Source organism: Thermobia domestica, chromosome 13, assembly GCF_964235325.1.
Source record: "Thermobia domestica chromosome 13, izTheDome1.hap1.1, whole genome shotgun sequence".
NCBI classification, from domain to species: Eukaryota; Metazoa; Arthropoda; class Insecta; order Zygentoma; family Lepismatidae; genus Thermobia; species Thermobia domestica.
Window position 1 is genome coordinate 30,261,339 of NC_137466.1, and position 17,659 is coordinate 30,278,997.

The window sequence follows — 17,659 nt, forward strand, 5'->3', positions numbered from 1 at the left end:
ACTGGCCATTTGTAGATCCGATCTGAGTACCTTATGATTACTGGCCGAGTGCATTGACCACTGCACCACGCTTACAACGCAGTAATTGAGTAATCTTCAGTTTGCTTACGAGTATATTCAAAATAAGGGAGTTTTGATTTTTGTTTTTCAAAAATCTGTAATGTCTTTAATTTAGCGAATACAATAATATAATGCCCTCCGAGTCATCAATTACATAGTCCTGTATTTTGCCAATCAACTTGAGTATTAACAAACTACTGTTTCGAGCGAACAGAAAAGCCTCTTTATTTAGGCGACCCAGAATAAATAGCGCTTTAGATGAGGGGTTAGAATTGTGGTTTACTAATTCCACGGTCGGAGTTCGATTACGCCCTTTACATTTTTTAAATGTTTCATTTACAAGACTGAGCACCAATTGGATGCTCCTAAATGAAAGATAATCTCCAGTGGAGAAATTCAGCGATAAGGTAATCGCTGAATAAAGGAAGAAAAATGAATGGAGAAAACGAGTTACGGAATTACCCCTATTAATGATTCTATATTTGATATTATCCGTTAGTTTCTTGCATTTTTAAATTGTTTATTGGCATTATATTCTTCCCTTTGTCCTTGTGTCCCAATGTGTAAATCCTCACAAATATTATAGACATCAGGAACCCACAGTTGTATTTCAAACCTAAGGGGAAATACGCTTAGTACGGCTAAGTTCTCCAAGTCGTTTGAGTGTTTTAATATTGCATTTTGCATTTTTAATGCTTACAAATAAATTACTGCATACCAATATTTAGCATTTTCAAAAGTCATTTAATGAATAGAGAAATCGGACAAGTTTCATACAATCTTTGGAAGTAGTATTACGTATCAATCAGTGGCGCCGGAACCTAGGAGCTCAGGCCCTGTTAGACTCCCAAAATTTTCATTGGGGGTTGGGTTCTTCACCCGAATATTCCATCCATACTTTAATTGATTTGCTGATAAGACTACGGTTAATAGTTTCAAAAATCAGCGTAAGGCTTTGTGTTTACTTAAAAAAATGACTTACTATATATACCGCATAATCTATCCATATATTATTTGATACGCATATAGGTATAGTCATTTGAAGTAAGTTAACTGGTTTATATAGTATCTCATTTGAGTTAATTATCAGATTACTTATGTCCCCCGAATTTTATCTTCTCATCGGCGACTCTGGTATCCGTATAGTTTTTCTGGTACTGTGCTGTGTACTGTGAGTACAAGTACCCAAAGACCCCCTTTTATCATTTCGGCAGCCAGCGTTTCGACTCACTTCTACACAAAAACACTCTTTACGATTTGTTCTGTTAACATGTGTGGACAACTTCATGCTGCTGTTCTAGCTACTCCACCAGGTGTAATTAATCTTGGAGTAGGCGTTTGTTGGGTTGTCGAACTAACAGATTTTGTATCTCAAGAATTTGTGTGGCCCACTGTACATTAATCAATAAGTGCACCAGCAAAGAAAACGTTAATATAGCCAACTAACACAATTTACCAAAACAATACAATAAACAACATATACTAGTATGCTATTTGATAAGCAAATCTATTTATCAATCGTGCCTACAGAAGTTCAGTAATATATTAGCTTAGATTAGCGACTCAAGTCATTACCATTTATCAATCCAATTATTGGAAATGTACTCCATGAACTTTCAATTACATGTTTCTTTATTTTGTGCATAAATGCCTATTATTATTCTTTGAACTTGATTTCATGTATCAAAAACAACCTCTTTGTATAAGAACATCGATTGAAGAAGTAAGAATAACTAACCTGTGACGGAAACAAGTGATCCAAGCACTCCGTTGATGAGGTCGATAATATCAAAGCGACCATCTCGCAAAAAGAAGGAATGTGCAAGGCCAATGATGCCCCCACCAAAAGAAGCGTTCATGGTGATCACTGCTGCCCTCGCAGAGAACTTCCATTTCTCCCCACTAACACCAAGAGTGCTGCAGTATACGACAATTACGTTTTAATCAAAATCTTTTAACATATTTAAATATATAGATCTTAACACACTAAAACTTTTTCATTTGTTTCAAGTATAATCAAGTACTAAACTTTTTTATTTCGCCATAATTTCATTATCTAGATTCCCAGCGGTACCTCTGATTTGACTAACATTTTAAAAAGGTGGATGTCTCTGTGATGAGGTCCACTATATCACCTATTATTATGCAGTAGTGAGATCATTAACTAACACAGTTACACTATATATTCAAAATATTTATTTATGTTTTTACGTAATATCATAAGAAAGTTAAATAAGGAATAAATGAATAGAATAGTACTTTTGTTTATTAATGTTGTGTTTGTACTAGCATAGAAATTACATTATATTAGATTAAATCAACTACAGACTTTTTCTGAGATCTGTAACAAAGGTAAAATCTATTGATTTTGATGAAGAGCAAAGAAAGTGAAATAATTGTTTAAATCTTCCATATGAAGTGTTGTTTCCTTACAGGACATCATGTTGTTCGATTATGTATGATTATCTGGCTAAATTATTTCTTAGTTTGTATATGACTTCAGAAGGAAACACTGCTATTTATTACGATTTTTCTGGAACATTCATGTTTGCAAGGCTAATGATTTTCATTGTCGAGTTTCTTATAATGTTACATAAATTTACAATTCTCGGTTTTAGAAACACGTTTATCTAATATATAGCGTAGACAAATCTCAGTCAAGAGGAAATTCAAAATATCCGGAGAATACTTTTCTTCTACGGGCCTTATATATATTCAGTTATCAAGAGAATGTGAGTTAGGAACTAAGCGGAAAAAAGAAACATTTAATAAATTTGCAGAGAAAGCTTCTGGAAATTCATACAAATCCTACTCAAAAACTATGTTAATTATATAGTTCTGCATTTTTGAGTGCGATACTGATTTCAAGTTTGACAAAACTCTTAATTATTTTAGAAATTTGCAAATGTTAATCGAAACTGGGTAAAATAATTATGCTTTACTACACATCTAAAAGAAATCTAGTTTTGACACAGTTGTCAAAAATTAACAGCATACTTGTAGCACATTCGAATTAAGATTTTTTTTAAAAAAATACTTAAAATTAGTACCTAGGTATATTCAATGTAGATGAAGAAAATGTCAACAAAACAAAGTTGGAAAACACAAAACTCTTAACCTAAAAGGGTAACACCATGTATAGGGGCTGAGGATCTAATTTAAGAGAATACAGTAAAAATATCAAATACTTAAAAATCACAATGGTATGAGAACAGAGTTGCCTATACACTAGTGTTACTAAACTCCCAATATCATATGTATGTGTGTATGTATAAATGTGTGAGTGTTCCAGCATTGCTAGGGAACGCCTATAGCAATTTTAACCAATCTTGGTACACATGTTACATACAATCTGGACAAGAATACTGTGGGGGTAACACACATTGAGGGCTGAAATGATCGAAAACGATCAATATTAATGTCGAATCTACAATTTTCGACTTCGCTGAGTAAAATAATAACAAATCTGATGCCGTCTAAGTCCAAGTTTAGCCATCGCTACCATACGTATGGGGGCACGTAAAAAATAATAGAAAACGTTCGGTATTAGTGCCGAATCCATAGTTGGCGGGGTCCCTCAGCTGATTGGTGACAGTTACAGAACAATTCCATATTCAGCCTCTAGTGGAGTTAAGACCCCCTAGCGTCCCTAGGATGCGCGGAAAGTAAAGAATCGGATCAAAAATGACTGACATGAAAATTAGTGATAAGACACAGTTGGAGTTGCTAAGTAATGTAGTAATAGTCACTCGATGCGCAATTCCTTCGTTGAGCTGCTACACCAACGCCATCTTCAATCCAGTAGATGTCTAAGAATATCCTTTTGGCACAAAAATGAAAAACCTTTTGGTAGATCTGATTTTACTATTGTAACCCGAGATAGAGAATCTATATGTGCAAGTACTTCCAGTGCATAATCGCCATCTTGAAAGGCGCCATATTGAATTGCGGTAAAAATGGTAAATGCAAGGGGGTTATGTGCGGTATCAAATAACACTGGAATTTAGTCCTGAATCCATTTCCGTAATCGAAGTTTACCTATCTGTTTTTACTTAAGAGTTAAGAGCTCGAGCTATTGCAGCCCGCAGAGAATGCGAGAAAAGAAGAAAATATAAAGATCTGCTCGATAGATACATGTTCGTGCCCGTAGCCATTGAATCGAGCGGCATTTGGGGCCTCGAAGGACTCAATTTCATCAAAGAAGTAGGCCAACGTATTGCACACCTTACTGGTAACAAGCGGGCTACTACTTTTCTGATACAACGTATCAGCATAGCATTTCAGCAACGAAATGTGGCTTCCATTTTAGGTACATTATCTCCTGGAAAATTATTAGAAGAAGTTTTCCTTTTATAACTAACTGTTCAGAATTTACTGTTTATCTTTCTATTATAGTAAATTGTTACATATTTTGAAAGTTTATTGATACACGTTTAAACAACTGACATTGTAAAGATTAGTTTTATCAGAATAAACAGATTTTGCATAGTAAGTTAAAAAAATAAAAAAAAAATCTTGGACATTGCCTACTGGATTTCAAGATAGCATCGGTGTATCAGCTCACAGTACTACGTTACTTAGCAACTCGAACTGAATCTTGTCACTAATTTTCGTCAAAATTCAACTCTCACGGTTTGTGGACCTTCCTCGTGAGGTTAGTATCGACTTCATAGTTTTCGGAATCGGGAAAGCGGGTGACCCATCTATCCACGTCGAACTGGGCTTTTTAATCATACATATTTGATCAAAGGGCATATTTTTCTAGGGAGGTGGAATGTTTCAAAATTTATTCAAAAAGTAATGTATCTTATAGATTTTTTACCATGGCTCTTTTATTGAAATGTATATCCTAATGGGAAAGAAAATTTAAATAGTTTCCATAAAGTTATTCTCCTCATGCAAAGGAAGATCTTTCAATAGATGTATGTACCTAGGTATATACAAGTACGTTCCAACCTAACTCTAGAACATCCGAAGCTATTCAAACCATACTTAGTACACGTATGATTTGTAATCTATAAAAGTACTGCAGAGGGTAAGACTGCCCTACTAGGCCTAGAGATGTGAAGAGAAAACGAAATGAAACAATAGTTTTTAAAGATGGCAGAGATTAGTGTCGAATTTACAATTTTCTGGGTCGCTGAGATAAATAGTGACACTGCCGATCCTGTTCAAGTTCAGTCCACATTAGTGCCCTACGGGGTTGGAAGCTTTAGCATGCAAAAATCATCGAAAATGACCGATATTAGTGTTGAATTCGTAGTTTTCGGGGTCCTTCTACTGCTTTTATCGACACTTCCGTGGCATTTACACTCAAATTTAATGGATGGGTAATTTAATCATCTTTGTTACTGCTAGTGGCTGCGAAAGGAATGTTATGTAAAAGTAATCAACTACGACTTATGTTGTAAGTGTCGAATACATAGTTTTCTGGGTCCCTACTGATTCGTGAAAATACTGATCACATTTAAGTCCAAGTTGAGATAAGACGAAGTTAATATATATAAACTCGTCTTGAGGAAAAAACGATCGATATCACATTTTGTTACTTTTGTTAAACTACATCCGGTGGTACCGATCAGGTTTTTTCATGAAGTCGAGTTCATTAATATACACGTTGCATGTGTGCAATCGCTGGAAATACCTCTCCCCGGAAACTGTATTATTAGCTCCAATTTATATTTTCACTGATGATTCTACCTAAGTACCTACAACTAGTCACGCATTCTAATTTTTCCTTGTCAATTTCCACATTTTACAGAGTTTCCTTGGTTAAAGTCGCCATTGCTTTAATATTTTAAACATTTATTGCCGTTTTATATTCTTTTGATGTTTTTCAAAATTTTGGCATCTGATAACTTTAGTTTCAAGTTCTTCTATAATATCCAAATTATTGCATAAAGTAAAAAGTAAAGTAAGTGGATAAAAGTCTTGTTGAGAGTTACGCTCCTACGATATTCCAGAACGTCACAATCTCTTTCGTTACATAATACCTTAAAATTTCTTTAAAAGGAAAAATCATTAAAAGAATAGTATGAGAACATGATTTAAGAAACAAAAAATAGAAAATATAATCGCTGAAAGTCAAATCAAATCTGATCTTGAAATTTAACGTCCAACGATTAACCTAAGTGTGACAGACAAATAATGAAAGTGAATGCTTAAAAGCAATCGGTGGAATTATAATGTAGAAACGATAGACCCGCCAAGAAACCCACAGATACGATGTTCTGCGTGAGAAGTTTGTATGGGCTTGGATCGAATCAGAGAATATTGCATCAGAGTGGAGTATTCTATCACCAAGCCGAAAGTATTTATCCGGAAATATTTACTATTTTAACTGTAAAGAAAAGTTAGTTGAAACCTAGTAACTGTATGAATATAGACTAAAACGAGCATTATAATATAAATGTTCACTTCTGTTTACGACAGTTCATACTTTCATTAATCTAAATCAACTGGAGGAGTTCGTAATTTTTCAATTCTTATTATCAGGAAGAAATCTATGAAGCCACTGCTTCGGTTACGTTGTCTCTTCACATTATAATGAGGAAAGACTGTGACTCTTGTTTATGGCTACCGATAAAGTTGCAGAGTCATCAATCACCAGCAATGGCTGCAACTGACCTGCCAGAATTGAAGGCGAGCCACCCCCACCACAGCATGAAGAGCCCCATCAGAGCATTTGTAGGACTTCCCAGAGGCAGAGGATCGGTGCCGTTGTCATAGCGGCCAAGACGAGGACCCAACATCATTGATGCAACTAAAGCTGGAAGGAGGAAACACAAACTCAGTGTAATCACTATTTTTATTCAGCAAACAATCTAAGTAAAAATAATATGAACACATCGCTAATACCAATTAATGACATAGTAATCAGTCACATAAAATAATTCATTATTGCCTCGTCTTTCTTTCATATAGAAACTTGTTTATTTTTTCCTTCATTTGGATTCACTCCTTTTGACCCCAACATATTTACACATTTCTCATGTTTTCAAACCATGACTTCCTAGTTCCTTCGAAAATCATTCGGAAATATAGACGTGATTACTTTCATTATTTATTTATCACTACCAATGTTCCAATTATCAAAAGCTAGCAATAGACATGATAATACCGGATGGAAGATTAAATAAAATAATTGTGAGAAGTTGGCCAAGACATATACAGTACATTAATTTTTATAACATTTTTATAACAGTAAATTAATTTTTATACATTAATTTTGTCGTGTGAGGGCGAGGAAAGTGTTAATCATTATGGAATGTTTTGGTACTCCAAGTAGAGATCTTGATATTATTCACATTTCAATAGGGAATTAATAAGATATTAGAAAATTTGAGGAAGGGCGGTGTTGAATGTGGGATGAAAATAAACGTTAGAAAGTCAAAAAACATGGTGATTGAAATGAAGCGGCTGCTGTTAAATATAGAAGTAGAACGAGAGGAAATACAAGATAGAAATAGTTTTCGACACTTGCGTAGTATTATTAGTGATGACATGAAGTGTGGAGGTGAAATAAAAGCAAGGAAAGGAATGACAAAAGAAACACTTTTGAGGAAGTAAATTCTATTTTGTGGGTCCGTGATTAAAGACTTAAGAAAAAAGACTCATTAGATGTTTCGAGTATTTCAGAATTGTATAGAATATTGTACTGTATGGAACAAAAACGTGAACATTAAGCAAAAACGATGAAAAAAAGACAAGTAGATTTCGAAATATAGGTATGGAGAAGAATAGAGAGAGTTCACTGTGTCTAACGAAAAATGAATGAGAGGGTATTAGAAATGACAGGGAAGAAGAGGAAAATTTTGATTGTACCGTAATTGGAGAGAGGACGAGAATCTGATTGGAACAATGGCTGAGAAGGAACTGTATCATGAAGGAGATACTTGTGAATATGTGTAAGGAAAAAGAGGAAGGGGTGAAAAAGGCTACAGTTGATAGACAGTAGTAAAACCCAAAAATCGTCGTGAAAAGGAAGAGGACTATGGTGTATTAAAGGAAGAGGACTCAGGTGGGGCAAGTGACCTGCCAAGCAGGACCGTATTCACGGGGCCTTCGGGGCCGGACCCCAATAATTTTTTTTACTGGTCCCCTAAAATTTTCACGGTGGGTTTGGAAGTGAACTATAATATGGTTGGATCGCCCCCTCTAGATTTTTTGGCTGACAACAGGCCTGCTGCCAACAATAACAAAATACCAATAATAATTACGAATAGGCAATTGTTGCACAGACAATTAAGTATAATTATGTATTTCCACCTCAATAACTTCTCTCATCATTACCCTGAGTTTTATGTTTATCTATTTATAAATGCATAATAAAATTTGTTTAATGCATTTCTGACGAAAATGAACCTGTAATAACATTTAATGTATAGAAATGGAAACAGTTAAAAAGATAATATTTACACTGCAGTATATATGGATTCAAATAAATCATTTAAGTATGCCACGACTTTTAGCATACTAACTTAATCTAGAACTATATTGAACTTTGTACAGACTTTGTGTGATAGCTATTAGATTTGTCTATTCTAAACGTTGTGTTCACTCGTTTCGAAACTAGTAGACTTTGTCAATTTCATCGGGAATAAATAAATATAGAGTTGAGATGTTTTCGTTATTTAGGATATTTAATTTACTATTCTATATGATGCTTCCTGTGATCCGAGTGAAACGATTTTTAATTTAACCGTCTGGGATGAAAATAAATTTAGAAATGCGAGAAACAATGTTGCGTAAAGCGAATGTAGTTGTGTAATCTATAGAGGAAGAAAGAAAAATAGAACAGTAGATAGTTTCTAATACGTATTACCAATAAACTAATACGTATAGTTTGTATTACCAATAAAGATTTGCGAAATTGAAAGATAAATAAACGAAAAGTTAGATGTCAGGCATCCTGTAACGGCATGATGTAACATCTAAGCGTAGTGCGTATGTAGCGTGTGCTTCATACTGATAGCGTGTGCTTCATACTGATTTTTGTAGTAAGCAAGAGAATTCCGCACAATATACTGCTGTCGGGAAAACGGAATTTTCTTAGTGCAATTACGAAGTATTCAGGAAGAAGAATTCTAGAAATATGCAGAATGAGAAAACGAAAAATGATTGGAAAGCTATTTGAGAAAAAAAGTACTTCATTAGCGATGAGAAAGAAGAAACGATGTAAGATGAAAAAGAATAACAAAGAACTTTTCAATTGAAGGATCATATTAATGAAAATAATGCTTCGTACAATGGAAAAGATTAGTTGAGAGCGTAATAGATATGCAAGGTCTGTCCGAAAAGTAATGTCATATTATGATTGTGAAACATTTTGTGAAGCGACTGTACGTTGCAGGATGCTCTATTCGCCAGGATCGATGGTGATATAAGTTCTATTCTATTCGCCAGGATTGCTTGCTCAATTGTCTTTGAGTTCTCGGAGGTGAACGACAGGCGATTTCGTGAACCTCTGTTTCATCTCTTGTACAAATCGCGATGCTGCGCTTACTGGATCAGACGTAACTTCTGGCCAAAACTAACGTGGTAATGCTGCCCCAGCTACGCTACAGATCTAACTTGGCTTCCAAAGACTTCCTTTTCGTTTCTCCGTTTTAAATCCCCCCTGAAAGAACATCCTTAGAGAACAATTGAGGACGTGCAAGAAACTTGTGAAAGGGTTTAAACGCACTTCCTGAACAGGCTTTCCATGATACCTTCGCAGATTGGAAATCCCACTGGCAAAGATGTATCAAGGCAGGAGGACAGGATTTTGAAGAATGTTGATGTACAGATATTATCATTCTTATTATTATATAAATGAATATTTTTAAATCTTTTTTATACTTGTAGACTTGGTGATATTACTTCCAGGACAGAAGTTTTCAATTTTGCACCAAATGCACTGCTAGTAATGGCAAAATACACATATTGATGTACTCTTGTGGTGGTGGAATTATTTTAAGTAATATTTGCGTAACTGTTGGGAGTACACGTGTCAGTGAAAGAGTTTAAGCGTTATTACTAGAAGCATGTGTGTCACCTTAAAGGGAATATGCAACAGTAGATAAAGAGCTGCTACTTATCAGCGTACTTAGCGTACTTTTTTACACTCACAGTGTATAAAGAAATAGACAATACGTTTGATCAGTTGAATCAAAATTTAAAAAAGAAACTAATAACGAACGACATAATTTGTACATGTGTTCTCGAAATCAAATATTTAAGTTTTACGTTCCACTCTTATGTCTTTGGCACAGAAAGTTAAAAGAGGTAAATATCTTTACAATATTACCTGAGCTTCCCCCGACGAGATGCACTGGTCCAGATCCCGCGATGTCAACAGCACCCAATTTATACAGGAATCCATGTTCTCCCCATACCCAACCAGCAGGCACACAGTAGACTACAGTGTTCACGAGAGAGAACAAACAATACGCCTTAAAGTTGCATCTGAAATTAATAAAATAATAACTATTTTTAAAATATTTAAAATCTTACTCTCAATCCCTTTGCAGATGGCTTTAATTACTTTAATTAATTAAGCATATTAACCCTATCACAATGTGTGTGATATATAAATACATAAACGCCTCCCTAAAGGATTACGGTATATCAATTATTCTTAAAATATTACGATATTGAATTGTTCCTCCTAGTTTACATTATTTTAGTAAAAATCACTTTTCAATTCTCATTGGACACTTAATTTAAATGATGTCGAAGTCAAGGGATTGCTTCTATTTTATACAATGGTTCGCCGATAACTTGAAGCTGAATGGAATAGTTAAAAAATCGAGTTATCTTGTTTCCCGAGTAATCAAGGTTCAAGGTGGCTATAACAAATATTAGGGACACCTAGGTTCCATGTTCCTCATTAAAGTGACTATATGTTCTCTGTAACTCGAACCTATATTCGTTTAACTTATATAACTCAAGTCGTGAAAGTCCCTTATGTTAAATTAAATAAGATGACCGCACAATAGACAAGCTTGGGCTGATTTGCGGAAGGAGGAAGAAGAGTTATTGACCTAGAAACAGGTGGAGGAAACTTTCATATTTAGACATGAGTAAAATACAATTATAGCACACATTAGTAACAATGATAATTACGTAAAAGCATAGAGCTAAAGCTTCGAGTTATTGAGGCCACATCAAAAGCAATTCGAGTTATAGAGGTAAACTTCGACTTAAAGAGGTCCGCAGATACAATATTCGAGTTACCCAGGTTTCTAAATATGATGATGAAACCGTTAAAATTCGATTTATGGAGATTGTGATTTTCAAATATTCGACATGCAGAGAGGATTTTAACATTGAGTGTTATGGAGAGTTCAAGGGAAAGTGGGAAAAATTCGAGTTATCGAGGTTGACTTTTTTATTATTACACTTCTGTTAGTGAAAATTCCAACGATAAGAAGGGATCACGAAAGTACATACAAACTCATATGATTTCTACTGCAGGGTATGAATTGTGAAGCATTACAATTACAGTAGGAGGGTGAACGCATTGCCAGAACGACATTTTTAGTTCAGTTCTTGAGTAATATCGCAAAAGGGAAATTTACCCTTGTGAACCTGGCCCCCCCACCTCTCGGTACAAACGATTTCCGCATATCAATAAAAAGTACTTCGTTTGTACCGGTTTGTACCGCAAATATTTTTGTTTGTACTGTACTGCAGTATGAGAAATTAAGAAAACAAAGTGGGGGGGCCAACTTCACGCAGCCCCCCCACATTGTCCTAGGATCGATTTAATAGGCTCATTTGAAAGATTTTCGTTTGTACCGGATTGTACCGTAGTTTGTTTCGTTTGTACCGTTCTGAATTATGAAAAATTAACGAAACAAAATGGGGGCCCAGAACAAACAGGCCCCAAATCACGACTTAATACACCTGGTACACGTGATTTTTGTATGTCATATGAAAGTACTTGGTTAGTACCGAATTGTACCACAAAGAGTTTTATTTTAGCCGTAATAGATTATGAAAAATTAAGAAAACAAAATTGGGGGGCTGTGTGAACCTGGCCCCCCCACCACGTAGTACAAACGATTTAGTTGGCTCATTTGAAAGATTTTCGTTTGTACCGGATTGTACCGTAGTTTGTTTCGTTTGTACCGTTCTGGATTATGAAAAATTAACGAAACAAAATGGGGGCCCAGATCAAACAGGCCCCCAAATCACGACTTAATATACCAGGTATCCATGATTTTTGTATGTCATATGAAAGTACTTGGTTAGTACAGGATTGTACCACAAAGAGTTTTATTTTAGCCGTAATAGATTATGAAAAATTAAGAAAACAAAATTGGGGGGGCTGTGTGAACCTGGCCCCCCCACCACGTAGTACAAACGATTTAGTTGGCTCATTTGAAAGATTTTCGTTTGTACCGGATTGTACCGTAGTTTGTTTCGTTTGTACCGTTCTGGATTATGAAAAATTAACGAAACAAAATGGGGTCCAGATCAAACAGGCCCCGAAATCACGACTTAATACACCGGGTACCCATGATTTTTGTATGTCATACGAAAGTACTTGGTTAGTACAGGATTGTACCACAAAGAGTTTTATTTTAGCCATAATAGATTATGAAAAATTAAGAAAAGAATATTGGGGGGCTGTATGAACCTGGCCCCCCCCACCACGTAGTACAAACGATTTAGTTGGCTCATTTCAAAGATTTTCGTTTGTACCGTAGTTTGTTTCGTTTGTACCGTCCTGGATTATGAAAAATTAACGATACAAAATGGAGGCTCAGATGAAACAGGCCCTCAAATCACGACTTAATACACCGGGTACACATGAGTTTTGTATGTCATATGAAGGTACTTTTTTAGTAGCGGATTGTAACACAATGAGTTTTAGTTTGATTTAGATTTAGGTTTGTGGGTTAAACTGGCCCGCACAACTTATTTTTCATTAAAATTCAAATCAAAACGGTATCAAATATTTTTACCCGATATGTTCAAATTTGTAACGCCAAAATTAAAGTTTGTACCCTCATCAATTTCGAAAAAGGTTGGATTTTTGATAACGGGTGGAGCAGAGCCTCACAACTATTTTTCTTTCCAATTCGAATCAAAATGACACCATAAATTGGTACCCCATACTTACCAATTTGTACCACCAAATTAGAACTTGTACTTCCACCAATTTCGAGAAATTTTAGTTTTGATGGCGGGTCAAACTGGATTGCACAACTTATTTTTCTTTCAAATTCGAATCATAACGGTATCGAAAAATTTGAATCATAACGGTACCCATTATGCGCCCACTTGTACCATGAAAATTAGAATTTGTACACACTACTTATTTCGACAAAATTGGGATGTAATGGAGGATCAGTTGATCAGCATGACCACAACTGGCCTACACAACACATTTTTTTTTTTAAATTTGAATGAAAACTGTATTAAAACTTTGTAAACAATATATACCAATTTGTACCTCCAAAACTATGATTTGCACCCTCACCAATTTCGCGAGAATTGAATTTTTAATGGCGAGTCAAGTAGGCTTGCATACTTTTTCTTCCCAATTCAAATCAAAACGGTACCAGAATTCTGTACCCAATGTGTACCAATTTGTAACACCAAAATTAGAATTTATATCCCAAGAAATTTCGTGGAGCGTGGCAAGTCACGTCAGACAGAATTTTGTTGGCAGGTCAAACTTGCTCACACAACTTATTTTTCTTTCCAATTTTAATCAAAATTTTTCAAAAATTTGTACCCTATATGTTCAACTTTTTCAACAAAACTTAGAATTTCTAGCCCCATCAATTTCGAGGAACTTTCGAGGGACTTGAACTGGCGAGCACAAAACTTTTTGCTTCCTAATTCGAATCAAAACTGTACCAAAAACTTGTAGCCAATTTGTAACAACTTGTATCACCAAAACTAGAGTTTGTACAGCAACCAATTTCAAGAAATATGAATTAAATTGCAGGTCAAACTGGCCGGCCAACTTATTTTTGTTTCAAATTCGAATCAAAATATCACCAAAAATTTGAACAAAATATGTACCAATTTGTACCGCCGCAATTAGAATTTGTACCCCTACTAATTTCGAGAAATTATAATATCTGGTGGCGGGTGAAACTGGCCCGTATAACTTATTTTTCTTTGCAATTCGAATGAAAACGGTACCAATAATGTGTACTCGATATGTATCAATTTCTACCTATAAAATTAGAATTTGTACCCTCACCGATTTGGAGAAATTTGAATTTTCAATGCTGGAGCCAACTTAACGTCGAAACTTGGCTCGCGCAACACATTTGGTTTATGAATTCGGATTAAAATGTTACCAAAAGTTTGTGGCAAGTATGTACCAGTTTGTACTCTCAAATTTAGAATTTCCAACCTTACCAATTTCTAGAAATTTAAATTTTCATTGCAATCTTCCTGGGCATGGCAATCCTTTTTTTTTTTTTTTTTTTTGTATTCAATCAAAATAGTATTCGATTCGAACGAGAACGTGCAAACAAATTTCCCCGCAATTCATAAAAACGGAACGGAAATTTGCTTATGATTTGCATGAGCAAAATCATGTACGAATAAAGATTAGAAATTGTTATTCAACGAAGGGCCAATTTATCACCAAGTCAACTCTTCCAGGCCAAAGGCTTATTCAGAATTCATATGAATTTGTCCAAATTTTTTAGACAATTTGTAACAAAAAAAATATTACATTGTACCTGCACCAATTCAATAAATCTGAAATGCTTACTCAAATGTGTGTATCTATTTGATCTCAAGGTAAACCAGAGAAACGATTTTTTTAAAATTCGACATCACTACTTCGTAAATGAATTTGTTACTATTTCCATTAAACATTTTAACTCTGGAGTGTATTATTGATGGTAACTGAATTTGTAAAAATTTGTATAAGCAAAATTAGAACTTAGACTCTGTTTTCGAAACGGAGATATGAGTGGATAGAGACGATTTCACAGAACTGATCCTCTGAATGAGTTCTATAATAAAAATTAATATTATCCATGATCACAAATGGTTGGAGAAAAAAATCACCCACTCATAAATATTTTGGAGTCCCCAACATATGTAGATGTTTGACTCTCTCTCCCCCAACCAAGTTGTTTTGTGATAATGCTTTCCTTTATTCTTTCTAACATTTGGTACACCGTAGAAAAATATTAAAATAATTTTGTCTTCGGTGTTTATAAATGGCGCAAACTAATATCTATTTGGCACAAATTTTTGGTAACATTTTGATTCGAATTAATAAAAGAAATGTGTTGGCAGAGCCAGGTTTCGACGTCAAGTTGGATCGAGCATTGAGAATTCAAATTTCTCAAAATTGGTAGTTGCACAAATTCTAATTTTTGTGGTACAAATTGGTACATATTAGGTACATATTTTCGATACCATTTCGATCCGAATTGAAAAGAAAATAAGTTGTGGGGACCAGCTTGACGTTGCCACCAAAAATTCAAATTTCTCGAAATAACTGGGGATACAAATTTAATTTTGGTGGTACAAATTGGTACATATTGAGTACAAATTTTTGATACTGTACTGATTCGAATTGGAAAGATAAGCAAGTTATGCAGGCAGCTTGAACCGCCAACATAAATTCAAATTTCTCGATATTGGTGGAGGTACAAATTCTAATTTTGGTGGTATAAATTGGTACATATTGGGTACAAATATTTGGTCCACCATCAAGAATTCTAATTTCTCGAAATTAGTGGGGGTAGAAATTCTAATTTTGTTGATACAAATTTCTACATATAGGGTACAAATTTTTGGTACCGTTTCGATTCGAACTAGAATGAAAAAAAGCAGTGGAGGAGAAAATTTTCCTCCACAAAAATTCAAATTTCTCGAAATTAGTTGGAGTATAACTCTAATTGTCGTCGTACAAATTGGTACATATTAGGTACCAACATTTAGTGCCATTTTGATTCGAATTGGAAGGGAAAAGAGTTGTTCGGCTCTGCTTCACCCGTTATATATGAAAATTTCATTTTTGTCGAAATTAGTGAGGGTACAGATTATAATTTTGACGGTACAAATCGTTACATATAGGGTACAGGTGTTTGGTACAGTTTTGATTCAAATTTTAAAGAAAAATAAGTTGTGCGGATCAGTCTAACCCGCATATCTAAATTCGTATTTCTCGAAATTGGTGGGGATATAAATTCTAATTTTGATACTGCAAATTCGTAAATATTGGCTACAATTTTTTGATACCGTGTTGATTCGAATTTGAAAGAAAAATAAGCTGCCCAAGCCAGCATGATCCTCCATCAAAAATTCAAACTTCTAGATATTGATGCGGGTGCTAATTCTAATTTTAGTGGTATGAATTGGTACAGATCTGGTACAAATTTTTGGTCCCGTTTTGATTCGAATTGTAAAGAAAAGTAAGTTATGAGGGTAACTTCGATCCGCCGTCTAAAATTCACAATTCTCGAAATTGGTGGGAGTACAAATCTAAATTTTGTGGTACAAATTGCGTACAAATTTTTGGTAACGCCTTGCTTGGAATCGGAAAGAAAAACAAGTTGTGCAGGCCAGCGTGACACATCAAAAATTTAAATTTGTAGAAATTGGTGGGAGTAAAAATTCTTACAATTTTTTTGATATTTTCATTCGAATTGAACAGAAAAATTTGTTGAGTAGGCCTGTTTGACTCACCATCAAAAATTAATATTTCTCGAAACTCATGGGGGATCAAATTGTAATTTTCGTAATAAAAAAATTGTACATATTGGTTACAAATTTTTGGTGCCGTTTCGATTCAAATTCGAAGGAAAAAAAGTTGTGCGGGCCAGTTTGATCCGCCAATAAAAATTCATGTTTGTCGAAATTGGTGGTAGTACAGATTATAATTTTGGTGCTACAAATTGGTATATATTGGGTACAAATTTTGGTAACGGTTTAGTTGGAATTGAGAAGAAAAATGACTTGTGCTGTCCAGATTGACTTCCCAACAAAAGTTCAATTTTCTCAAAAAATATTCGGGGTACAATTTTCAATTTTTGTGGTACAGATTGGTGCATATTGGGTACAAGTTTTGGTAGTTTTTTGCTTCGAATTGAAAAGGAAAATAAGTTCTCCAGCCCAGCCTGACGCGCCATTAAAAATTCAAATTCCTCGAAATTGATGGCGGTACAAATTCTAACTTTGATGCAATAAATTGATACATATTGGGTACAAATTTTTGGTGACGTTTTGATTCGAATTGGAAAGAAAACAAACATGTGCGGGCCAGGTTGACCTGCCATGACAAATTCAAATTTCTCGAAAGTCATATGTATCCTGTGTTTTAAAACTTGATTAGAATGTTTGCTTGAATTGGGACCCCAGTTTGTTTCGTTAATTTAACATAATCTACGGCGGGAAAAACGAAACAAACTACGGTACAACCCGGTACAAACGAAAATCTTTCAAATGATTCAACTAAATCGTTTGTACTACGTGGTGGGGGGGGCCAGGTTCACACAGCCCCCCAATTTTGTTTTCTTAATTTTTCATAATCTATTACGGCTAAAATAAAACTCTTTGTGGTACAATTCGGTACTAACCAAGTACTTTCATATGACATACAAAAATCATGTGTACCAGGTGTATT

General features: G+C 34.8%; 1 protein-coding gene across 1 annotated transcript in view; it reads right to left on the bottom strand.

Moving 5' to 3' along the window:
- LOC145669149 (putative ammonium transporter 2) overlaps positions 1–17,659 on the bottom strand; it is a 256,714-nt gene that overhangs the window by 49,497 nt on the left and 189,558 nt on the right. Inside the window, exons 4-6 of the mRNA XM_081737491.1 lie at positions 10,349–10,506; positions 6,688–6,829; positions 1,799–1,977 (exon numbers count right to left, since the gene is read on the bottom strand). Coding sequence (XP_081593617.1) covers positions 1,799–1,977; positions 6,688–6,829; positions 10,349–10,506 — 479 coding nt within the window. The remainder of the gene's footprint in view (positions 1–1,798; positions 1,978–6,687; positions 6,830–10,348; positions 10,507–17,659) is intronic.